The 12434-nt window shown below is 37.1% G+C and overlaps 1 protein-coding gene and 1 non-coding gene across 5 annotated transcripts in view; both read right to left on the bottom strand.

Moving 5' to 3' along the window:
* Nucleotides 1-12434, bottom strand: part of CCAR1 (cell division cycle and apoptosis regulator 1) — a 64478-nt gene that overhangs the window by 27555 nt on the left and 24489 nt on the right. For all 4 annotated transcript variants that reach the window (XM_036264826.1, XM_036264824.1, XM_036264825.1 and 1 more), the window contains 8 exons: nucleotides 10848-10962; nucleotides 10562-10754; nucleotides 6546-6675; nucleotides 6155-6316; nucleotides 2536-2761; nucleotides 1855-1968; nucleotides 1091-1257; nucleotides 147-357 (listed from right to left, as the gene is read on the bottom strand). In XM_036264826.1, the coding sequence (XP_036120719.1) occupies nucleotides 147-357; nucleotides 1091-1257; nucleotides 1855-1968; nucleotides 2536-2761; nucleotides 6155-6316; nucleotides 6546-6675; nucleotides 10562-10754; nucleotides 10848-10962 (1318 nt within the window). The remainder of the gene's footprint in view (nucleotides 1-146; nucleotides 358-1090; nucleotides 1258-1854; nucleotides 1969-2535; nucleotides 2762-6154; nucleotides 6317-6545; nucleotides 6676-10561; nucleotides 10755-10847; nucleotides 10963-12434) is intronic.
* Nucleotides 1389-1453, bottom strand: LOC118632829. The gene has a single exon (XR_004960088.1). It is a non-coding gene; the product is annotated as a small nucleolar RNA SNORD98 (small nucleolar RNA).

Genomic DNA, 12434 nt, shown 5'->3' with positions numbered 1-12434 from the left:
TATACTGCTGAAAGCTGGATTACCAGTCGTTGTTACCAGTTATGTTCCTCCATGTGTGTTTGTTATGTAGTGTGTAGTGTGCATTTGTGCCTGTGTTCCTGTGCCTGTGAGAAGCGGAAATAGAAAAAGGGATTAGCGTTCAGTGCCTGTTCTCCATCAGCCTCCTTGCGTTCACCCTGAAGCTTCTCGACCAGCTGCTGCTTGTATCCTCGGGAGAGGGTTTCCCACTCTGAGCGGGTGGGAAGGCAATGCCAAACATCCGGGAAAAATAAAACCACTGTCTCCACATGAGCTGGAACTGTACGCCCCTTGTGGGTCTCCTCAGGGCGATGGTAGCGAATCTCTGCAAAACGGTACCTGTTGCAAGGGAAGAAGCATGTTGGAAAAAAAATTCTAAAATACACTTTAAAGACCCTAGTTCACTTGTAGCACATCAAGTAAAGAAATTTTGCTGCAAGAACTTGAGGTTGGTCTAAAGAAAAAAAAATTATAGAAGCCATAGTTCCTCTTTTGGTACATTTGTACAATATTTATAGTTAAAAGAAGAATAATTTCCCCAAGGCATTTTCAAGTTTGATTATAGAGCTACACATATTTTAGAGAATACCTGAAGAAGCTGGATAGCTGTTCAGATTTCATGTGCTAAAAAGAAAAATCTCAATTAAGTCATAAGAAATATACTAAAATACATAGGACAAATAAGCCTCCAGAGAAAATATGGCTGAACAAAAATAATCAGCAACTACATCATTTTATAACAAAAGAATTATAATGAAATGAAGTTCCCTCTTGACGATCTTCTCCAGCTATGCATGAAATGAAAAATATTTTCAACATACATCCAATTTCCGAAGTACAGCATAATAAAACATTTAAATTTTCAGTTTATTTTGATTAGTTCTTAATCCTCCCCCCTTCAACATTTTTGGCACCAAAGAAACTTTTGCTACATATAGGGATTTTTCCTTTCAGGTTACCTGCATGATCAAGGTTGCTAAAATAAGGGGGAGGGAATGCAGGCTGATAGACAAGATCATCTACATAAACTATTAGCAAAACATTTCTAATCGAGAAATGAATTGGTACTTACCATTGTGTGCATACACTTAGATCAATGCCTGTCAGAGCCTTACAACAACGAATAGCAGTCTTAATCAACACAGAGGGATCTTTTTCTGGGTCTGGTCCATCCAACGAAGGAGACCAGTGGCCTCCAATGGCCATGGCTTCATCCTTGCCTTTCATGCCCACTAAAAACTAATTCAAAACAAAGAATCATTTACATATATTATGAAAGTTGTCAAATTACACATAAAATACTTGAAAAGGAAAGGTACAAACCTTTCCAATAGCATTTTTACTACCTCTGGTATCTGTCAGTCAAGGAAGAGTTCAGTTCATCGTGTTCCACACTGCATTTCAGCAATGGAATAGGATTTACACATCATAACTCATCCTTCTAAAATATTTCTTCAGATAAAAAGTTCTTTTAAAGAAATAAGCTATAGTTTACATTTCAAAAGCATCCAAAGATATACTAAATCCAATACCACTATGATTTATCTATCCTACAAATATAAAACATCAAAATGACAGCTGAACTAGTGACATAATGAGTTAAGATATAGCCATAATTTGCAGTGAGAAAAACATCAATATCATTAAAGTCTGAGTGCCTAAATACTAAAATTATTAAACTAATCAACAAGATTAAAAAGGCAGTGTCTTTAATTATATATATATATATATATAGTGTGTGTGTGTGTGTGTGTATATATATATATATATATATATATATATACAGTTAGAACCAAGCAAAGCAAATATCCGCCTAAAGTTAATGTTTCATTTTACCTTAACAAGTCTAGCAGGATGTTGAAATCCATCTCGAAGTTCTTGTGGGTCTTCAGCTAGAGCACATGACTTATGATACAAATCTTCCATACTAGGGCTAGCCATCAGCATTACCTATTATAGTCAAATAATTCAATCCTGTCAAAAGTCTAATGTAAAAAAATGAGAAGCACTACTAATTATCCTTACATATTAGATACCCGAAATAGTTTATAAAAATGTAAAATAAAATGCTACAGCAGAAATGGTATTAGATACCCTATAATTATATAGTTTTAACTTTTCAAGGAATGCTTTCTGATGTTTTAAAAGAGCAGAATAGTAATGACCATAGCAAAGTTATCCTGCTGACTAATAGATAGTACATTCACCCACCATTATGTTTTATCTGGGCCTAGCCGAAGCCATAGAACATTCCGAAAAGCTTATTACGTCAATTTCATCTTCACATTTTTATGAGGTTCAAAGTTTTAAAAAATAACCATAATTTTACAGTTTAAGAGGTAAGGTAAAGAGAGATTATATTAAATTACTTAAATAACCAAAACAGAATCAGGCCAACAAGAAAACATAGATATTCAGGTCTTAAACCTAACAAACACTTTTAAAGATTAACTCCACAAATACTCTTAATATGACTAACTGTTCAGAAATTTTAGCTGTGTATCACAACATACAAACCTTTGCACTGTATAAGTGGTCAGCATCTGGTGGATCAAGAATGGCCATATTTTTTTCTAAGGACTCTACTTCTCTGTGCATTACATAGAAATTGCAGTAATTTCCCAGCTGAAATGGTCTTGACAAAGGGAAAGCATCCACCCATGTAAACTGAGCATCAAAAAAGTCACTAGGTATATATAAATTCTGATACCGGCGCCTTAGTTCCATCATGTCACAACTAGGACTGAAAAACAGACATATGTAGTGAATAAAGAGCCTTAATACCAAAGATTATGCAAACATTCACTCAATTCTGAAGCCAAACATCTAACCTGACATGGCCAAAACCAGCTGCAAATAGTCAATTATTAATGAGCTATAGGAGTGCAGAGAGGCACAAGAAAATCTCCTTTTCAAATTGTTTACTTACAGCTTTGAATAAATAACATATCTAAATGTGACCTTTATTTCTTTATTTTTTGTGTGTATCTTAAAATTCATTAGAAAAGACCCTTTGAAATAACTTCAACCCCAGCTCCAGAAAAGATCTGAACAAAGGCAGTTCTGCCTCAGTTGAAACTGCACTTTTGAGAAAATTATGGTTCATATAAAATGGACAGAAAGAAGGGATGAGTGGTACCAAATTAGTATGAGTGCTCCTCAATCACCTTTATACAGTATAGAAAAAATACAACTGTTGTTCTATAGTAAGATCTTAGTTCAAGAATACATTCAAAATTAAGAAAATTCACATGAAAGCAAAATTCCAGTGTTTTCTGGATTATCCATACTTCCATACCTCTATGTTAATAATTAAGATCCATACCTACTTGTTTATTATGTAAACAGAGTTAAACAAGATTCTTGCCATTTAAATCTGGCATACTGATTTTTTTTAAAGGATAATTTCCATTTTCCTAAGAAGCAAAGCTTTTAAAGGAGAGAAACTTAAAGGTAAATCAATCTGATAAAAAGCCAAAAAATTGCCCTGGCCGGTTTGGCTCAGCGGTTAGAGCGTCGGCCTGCGGTCCTGAGAGACCCGGGTTCGGTTCCCTCTAAGGGCGTGTACCTCGGTTGCAGTATGTCCCCGGTACCGGTTGGGTCCTGAGTGCAGGAGGCAGCCACTCAATGTGTCCCTTTCACGTCGGTGTTTCTCTCTCTCTCTCCTCCTCTCTCTCCCTTCCACTCTATTTGAACAAAATATGGAAAAATTTCCTCGGGTGAGGATAAGAAAAAAATAAATAAATAAATAAAGAACGTCAGCCTGAACACCAAAGAGTCAAGGATTCAATTCCCAATCAAAGGCACGGACCTGGGTTGCAGGTTCGATCCCTGACCCCAGTAGGGGCATGTGCAGGAGGCAACTGATATATCTCTCTCACATCAATGTCTCTCTCTTTCTCTGTCTCCCCCTCCCTCCCTTCCACTCACTCTAAAAAATACAAAACATCCTTGGGTGAGGATTAACCAAAGAAAAAAGCATAATGAGAAGTGGAAAACGCAAACTGTAAGATGAAAAGATAATGATAGACTTGTCAGTTATGATTACTGATATAATTATACTTTATTTGGATAAAATTCTATTGTCAAAATAATGAAAATGTGAAAAGCAGGTATTTGAGTTTTGTTTTTGTTGTTTTTTAAAGAAGTGCTACAAACAAATTATGTGTAATAGCTTTCTAGTTTCCCATCGCCAGAATTTTTAAAGTTTTACCTTACCCCATAGGAGTAAAATCTATAATAAAACAAGACATAAAAAGTACAAATAAATCATTTCTTGATATATAGTCTCTTATAATCATATTACTGTAAGAAAATCTTTATTTCCAAAAATTATAGTAAGTGTGAAAACTTTAAAAGTAATTTTTATTTGTAATGGGTTCATTTGATATAGCGGGAATTTACTTCAAAGTAGTCAAGTGAAACTGTGAAGGTCTAAGTTGAAAGGAGATAGATAGCCGTTCAGTTTACATCCTATGTGTCAACTCTTTCTAGAATAGCATTCTAGTCGGGGAGCAGATGAGTTCAGAGTAGAACTGCTCTATTTAATATCTTTGGGGCTGGAGAGAGTTTTGGTTCCAATAAATTTTTCTCTAATATACAAATTAGATATTTTTTTTTATCCTCACCTGAGGACATTTTTCCATTTTTTGTTCAGACAGAGTGGGAGAGAGAGAGAGAAACATCGACATGAAAGGGACACATCGAGGGGCTGCCACTCGCACAACCCAACCATGGCTGGGGACAAACTGCAACCGAGGTACGTGCCCCTAACTGGAACCGAATCCAGGTCTCTCTGGACTACAGACTGACGCTCCAACCACTGAGCCAAACCGGCCAGGCCAAACTAGATATTTTTAAGTGTACAAGTAACAGGGATAACAAGAAAACAAGTATAAATTGAGAGTAGTTGCTGATTTGACCTCAAGCAAGAGTCAATGAACACCAACAGCACAACTTTAAGCAAAGTCACCAAGCAAGATTCTTTTTTGGCATTGAGTAACTTAAATAAAATATACTGGTTTACTCAATCTAGAACTAAATATATAGAAAATTTAACTTTTGATAGTCTAGTATTATGAATAGTAATGATCACACTTAGTTGAAATGCAGCAATACCCTCTCAGGACAAAGAAATGCAGTTATTTGTTCCTATGTGAAACAACTTTAAATACTGGTTTTAATGATTTATTTTTATTTTCCGGTCAATTTGTTTTTTCTGTCTGTTAATTTATCTTATACACAACTGTCACTCCTAGGGCTTTTAGATAATTCTTCCTTTCCCTTAGAGTAAATGAGTTGTTTACCAATTTTCTTTTTAATGAATTATAACTTTGCAGCTATTTACTGAGTATCTACAAATGCCACATACTGTTGCTTTAGATACATGAACTCCATCTCACAATTCTGCTAGTTGATGTAGTTTCAACTTTGCATATGAAGCTCAAAAAAAATTTTTTTAAACACTGATCTGAGAGAGGGAGGAAGGGCGAGGGGGAGGTACACATACACACACATCAACTTTGTTGTGCAAAACACTGATTTTGTTGTGTCATTTATTTATGCATTCACTGGTTGATTCTTGTATATGCCCTGACTGGAGATCGAACCCAAAACCTTGGCATATCGGTTGACGCTCTAACTAAATGAGCAATCCAGCCAGGGCCTCAAAAATTCTTGGTAAGTTGCCAATTACTTCTGATTCCAAAGGCTAAAAAATGTATTTATATAAACATATACAGATGTGTGTTTCTATTATACTACACTGTCACAGCTAACTTCAAATATTTAATCCACTGTTGTATTATTATATCATATACAATGGACTATGCATGAACTTAATAAAGTTATCAATAAATCTGGATATTAAATGACTGTAACTTTAAGAAATAACTTCATCACAGAGGGGCTGCCTTTTTCAATAACTGATATCTTTAATGTGTGAAAATAATGCAATCCTCGCAAAGAACTAAAATGCTACTTCAAATTGCATTTCTGCTCTTATACAAATTAAGAGCACTAAATGTCAGGAAATGAAAGTTGCAAGAAAAATATCTGTGTATATAACACATTCAACTAAGCTATACAAAATTACAAAACTAATAATTTAATAAAACAATGGGGGAAAGTAACTTACCAATCTAAAGAAAACTTTGAAAACTGAACTGTGTAACGTGGAACAACACGACGAACTCTCCGAGGTGATCGTTCTCTCTCTCTTCGAGGAGATCTCTCCCGGGAACGTTTTCTCTGAGGAGATCTTTCTCTGGATCTACGTCTTTCTCTCTCCCTTTCACGACTTAAAGCAAAATTTTCTAAAATTACTAATTTTTCTGGCATTATTTAAGAGTTCCTTCATTAAAGAATAAATTAATATAAGCAAGATTCCACAGTATACTTTGGTAAATAGTATTTTTGAATTGTAAAATATACATAACAAAAACTTATCATTTTAATCATTTTTAAGCTGCATTAAGTGTATCACACTCTACAGCCATTACCACCATCAAAAGTATACTAAAACATACCTTCGATCATCTTTTCTGTTAGGCACTTGATCCCCTCTGTCATTCCTTCCTGAAAATCTGGATGGTGGATCTAACCTTCGTGCTGGTTGTGGCTGTGAAACTATACGAACAGGAGGCTGCAATAAACCAGCTTTAAAAGATACAGAAAAAAAAACATTTTAACTTATTTAAATAAAGTTCAAAAGCACAACATGGTTAAATTTTATAGACAAGCCCTGGCCAGTTTGGCTCAGCAGTCAGAGCATCGGCCTGCAGTCCAGAGAGACCTGGGTTCGGTTCCTGCTAAGGGCATGTACCTCGGTTGCAGTTTGTTCCTGGCCCTGGTTGGGTTGTGTGGGTGGCAGCCACTCGATGTGTCCCTTTCATGTCGCTGTTTCTCTCTCTCTCTCTCTCTCTCCCCTTCCCTCCCACTCTATCTGAACAAAAAATGGAACGATGTCCTTAGGTGAGGATTGAAAAAAAAAGATTTTATAGACAAAAAATGTTGGGTAAGCCCAGACAGTGTGGCTCAGTGGATTGAGCATTGCCCATGAACTGAGAAGTCCCCATTCAATTCCTAGTCAGGGCACGTGCCCAGACTACAGGCTTGATTCTCAGTGGGGGTTGTTTAGGAGGGAGCTGACTAATGTTTCTCTCTCACATGTTTCTCTTTCTCTCTTTAAAAAAAAAAATCAGTAAAAACATATTTAAAAAAATGTTAGCTAATATATTTTTTTAACCCCCACCCAAGGATATTTTTCCATTTATCTTCAGATAGATGGGGGGGGGGGGACATTGATGTGAGAGAGACACACTGACTGGTTGCCTCCCCACACAACCCTGGCCAGGGCCAGGGCCAGGGCCTGAACCACAACTGAGGTACATGCCCTTGACCAGAACTGAACCTGTGACTCTTTCCTCCACGGGCTGATGCTGTAACTGCTGAGCAAAACCAGCCAGAGTATTGGCTAATATTTTAGGCTCTATGGCCCACGAATGGTGGAGACCATTTTATATACTTGCATTTTTTTTTTTTACAACCCTGTAACAATGCAAAACCATTTTAGTTCAGGGACCATACTAAACTGAGCCACAGACCAAACCCAAGGGCTGTAGTTTGCCAACCCCTGATCTATTGACATTAAACCAAAGACTGCTTTATACGAAGATATTCACAGGGTGCCAAAGTATCATCTAGAGCTTATCTACACAGAGGGAGGAAAAAATTCTTTATTATAATAGAAAGATTTATGGCCACACTTTGACCAAGTAATCAAATTTAGCATCAATAATAGTGGAAGTATCCTGATAACATGTGCCTCCTAATATGACGTAATATGAAATAAAAAACATCACCTATAACGTGTTCTTGACAAAAGCCTTTAGACTTAACCTAAAGTTTATAGTTTATATAGCAGATAGAGAAATAAGGTAAAAACATTCACAAGGAATCAAGACAAATCCAGAATACAACATTCCAAAAGAATCTAAAAGTCAACTATACCAATTTCTTCAAAAAGCCAAGTTAATAAAATAAGAGAAAGTAGAAAGCTAGTCTAGAATAAAAAAGACTAAAGAAACACAACTAAATACACAATGCATGAAAATTGGCTTTCTGTTTAGGAAACAAAAAACAACCTTAAAAGACATGTTGGGAGACAAATGGAGAGATCTGAATATAAATAGGATATTAAAATGCTTTTACTTAGATGTGATAATATATTGTGGTAATATAGAAAACTCTGTTAGGAAAGACATGCTTAAGTATATGGCAGTGGGATGTCATAATGTCTGGCGATTCCAACTTTTAAACTAACAGCATGAATATTTCTTAATATATGCAGTAGTGTTAACTCTTCAGGATTATAAGCATACAAGTGATCATTATAGTGTTCTTTCAACATGTATATATACTTGAAAATTTCCATAATGAATTTGGAAGAGAAAAAAACAATAGCAGCTAACTTAAGAATACTTTTTCATAAGTAATAATATACCAACTAAAGATTAATGGGCTGGTATTGCTGAATGAATCCTAGTTGCCAATGGAGATTCCCCCACCCTTCTGCCAAGTGAACCATAGCACACTCCACTGATCCCTTCTCTCTCTTCGATTTTTCCACCCTACTCTTATTGCTCCCTGTCAATCATCTACCAAACTCATGGGATGTGTCACTACCAGAAACACTGCTTTCTTGAGCCCTCCCACAGAAGCCATATCTCTTCTTGAGAGAGTGGCAGGGAAAAAATGGTATTCAAGTCCCTATTCACAACTGAAAACAAATCCTCTAAAGAAAAAAGGACAAGGGGAAAAAATCAGAAATTATAGGACTAAAGCTCAGATACATGGAAGAACCAAGTATTCTGGAAACAGTCTGGCATTACCTATTAAGTTAAACATACACAAACCTGCAGACCCTGCAATTCTACTAGAAGATATATGCCCTAGGAAAACCTATGCACATTGCCTGACACACACATGAGTTCAAAGCAGCAGCTTCAGAAACCAAAAACTAGAAACAATCCAAATGTGTACCAAAAAAACCCAGGTAAATTGTATAATTTTCATACAATGGAATATTATGCAATGAGGAAAAGGAAGAAACTAGAACCACATGGAATAAAAAGTATGAAAAAATTTTAAAACACAATTTTGAACAAAGTATTTTTTAAAACATGTTTTTATTGATTTTTTAGAGAGAGAAGAGGGAGAGATAGAAACATCGATGTGAGTGAGAAAAACTGATCAACTGCCTCCTGCATGACCTCTACTAGAAATTGAACCCGTAACACAGGCATGTGCCCTGACTGGGAATCAAACTGGGACCTCTCAGTCCATGGGACGACGCTCAATCCAGTGAGCCACATGGGCCAGGCTGAACAAAAGAATTTCTACACAAAAGATTATATAAATTGAATAAGAGATTATGCAAAATTCAAAAACAAAACTACACTGGCATTATGAAGATGTATAAAGAGTAAAACTATTAAAAAAAAAAAAAAAGAGTGCCCTCACTGGTTTGGCTCTGCAGTTAGGGCATCCACCCGTGAACCAAAGAGTCACAGGATGGATTATGGTCAAGGGCATGTACCTTGGTTGCAGTTTGGGCCCTGGCCCTAGTCAGGGTCATGCAGGAGGCAACCAGTCGACGTGTCTCTCACAATGATGTTTCTCTCTCTCTCTCTCTTCCACTCCCACTCTATCTGAAGATAAATGAAAAAATACCCTCAGATAAGGATTAAAAAAGAAAAACGTTACCTAGCAATGTTGTATTTTATTACCCAACCAGTGATTAAACAGGTGTTCACTGATCACATGATAGTGTAATTTGTTTCATCACTTTGTTCTAAGTGTGTTATAATTTACAATAAAAGAAAGTGCCACAATTACACTTCAAAAAAAAAAAATTAGGAAGGCTTCTATTAAGCCAAGGCTATTTAAACATTGTTTTGATAAAAAAAAAAAAAGCCCAAAGTTTCAAGTAATCAATTTGCAAAGGGAAATTTAAAACACAGCTCACTGATGTACTATCAACAGACACTACATGTATATAAAATGGGTCTCAAAACATTTACTTTCATTACAGATACCAATAATAGGGACAGGGGATTAATAGTTTTCAGTTTAAGTTAACAAAGAGCATATCTTTGAATAAGAACAAGAAAATACAAATGTTTCCAAATAGCTATAAAAGTAGGAGTGGTCCAGCCCTGGCTGGTGGCTCAGTTGATTGGAGCATCATCCTGTACACCAAAAAGGTTGTGGGTTTAATCCCCAGTCAGGGTGTGTAGGGGACCAGTTTCTCTCTCTCGTTCCCCTGCTTCCTCTCAATCTAAAATCAATAACAACATGTCCTCAGGTGAGGATTAAAAACAAAAAAAGTAGAAGTGTTCTACACAAAATATTTAACCTTCCTTTCATGTATTCTGAAAGTCCCTGACTTTTTGTAGTTAAACGTATACTCTTATTATATAACAATGAAACAGTTACTTATTAGCTTGAAACATAAAAAACAAAGATACAGTACATGTAATACCTTTCTGCTGTGGTTGCTGTAATAAAGGTTGTGGTTGAGTCTGCAATAGTGGTGTAATAGAAGCTGCTGAAATCTGTGCCTGCAGCAATGACTGAGGCTGGGGCTGAGCCTGAACACCAAATGTTGTCTGTGGTGCAATTGGTTGAAGCACAGCAGGAGGAGTCTTCAGTAAAGGTTGGGTTTGGGACTGATTCTTAACAAAAATAAAGAAGTAAAAGAAAAGTCTTTGTAAATTGGATAATTCAGTTACCAAGTTTCTATAATACCTGGTCAGTATTTCATATACCTGATTTGGTAGTGTTTGAATTCTCTGTGCATTCCATTTAAAAGGCATATTGGGATTATATGTAGCTTCGACCAATACTCTGTCACCCACTTGGGGGGTTTTCCCTTTGACAGCACTGGAAAAAAAAAAAAGTATATATACACTCACACAAAACACATGCGTGCACACACTTTTAAAAGAGATTCCTCCAAAAATTACTTACATACTTGGTATTATAAAGTAAATTATATCTAACTCCAATAAATTCAATAATAAACACACCATACCTGATTTGAAAGTCTAAAAAGCTCTTTTAAAAAATAGATAATCCTGGGGGGTAGGAGTGGGGAAGAGGAGGTCAATGGGGGGAAAAGGGGGACATCTGTAAATATTTCCAACAATAAAAAACAATCTCGCCCTGGCCGGTTTGGCTCAGCGGTTAGAGCGTCGGCCTGCGGTCCTGAGAGACCCGGGTTCGGTTCCCGCTAAGGGCGCGTACCTCGGTTGCAGTTTGTCCCCGGCCCTGGTCGGTTGTGCGGGTGGCAACCACTCGATGTGTCCCTTTCACATCGATGTTTCTCTCTCTCTCTCTCTGTTCCTCTCTCTCCCTCTCACTCTACCTGAACAAAAAATGAAAAAATGTCCTCGGGTGAGGATAAAAAAAAAAAAAAAAATCTCTTTAAAGAGAAGATAATCCTCTCAGACTTATATTAAAACTGATGTTTCCACCTCTCCATATAAACACAGGTTTGAAGTGAAAGAAATAAGTGCCAGTTTGTCCCCGGCCCTGGTTGGTCGTGCGGGTGGCAGCCACTCGATGTGTCCCTTTCACGTCGATGTTTCTCTCTCTCTTTTCCTCTCTCTCCCTCCCACTCTACCTGAACAAAAAATGGAAAAATGTCCTCAGGTGAAGATAATAAAAAATAAATAAATAAATAAATAAATTTTTAGGCCTGGCTGGTTTGGCTCAGCGGTTAGAGCATCGGACTGAGGCCTAAAGGGTTGCGGGTTCGATTCCGGGCTAGGGCTTATATCTGGGTTGCAGGTTTCATCCCAGCCCAGGTCGGGAATCTTGCGGGAGGCAACCCATCAATGTGTCTCTCTTATATCGATGTTTCTGTTTCCCCTTGCCCTCCCTTCCACTCCAAAATTCAATGGAAAAATATCCTTGGGTGAGGATTAACAAAAACATAAAATAAAATAAGATTTTAGTGCCCTGGCCGGGTAGCACAGTTGGTTAGAGCATTGTCCTGGTACACCAAGGTTGTGGGTTCAAACCCTGGTCAGGGCACATACAAGAATCAACCAATGGTCCTGGATTGTTTGGCTCAGTGGTTAGAGCGTAGGCCCATGAACCAGAGTCACAAGTTTGATTCTGGCTGAGGGCACATTCATCGGTTGCGGTTCTTCCCCAGCCCTGGTCAGGTTCGTGCAGGAGGCAACCAGTGGATGTCTATCTCTCACATCAATGTTTCTCTCTCTCTCTGGATCGCCCCCCCCCCCCCCGCCCCCGACTCTATCTGAAGATATTTGAAAAAATATCCTCGGGGAGGATTGAAAAAAAAATAGAATCAACCAATGAATACATACGTGGAACAAATCAATGTT

The sequence above is a fragment of the Molossus molossus genome, unplaced genomic scaffold (genome assembly GCF_014108415.1).
Source record: "Molossus molossus isolate mMolMol1 unplaced genomic scaffold, mMolMol1.p scaffold_m16_p_17, whole genome shotgun sequence".
Classification (NCBI taxonomy): domain Eukaryota; kingdom Metazoa; phylum Chordata; class Mammalia; order Chiroptera; family Molossidae; genus Molossus; species Molossus molossus.
This window is presented reverse-complemented; position numbering and strand designations above follow the sequence as displayed.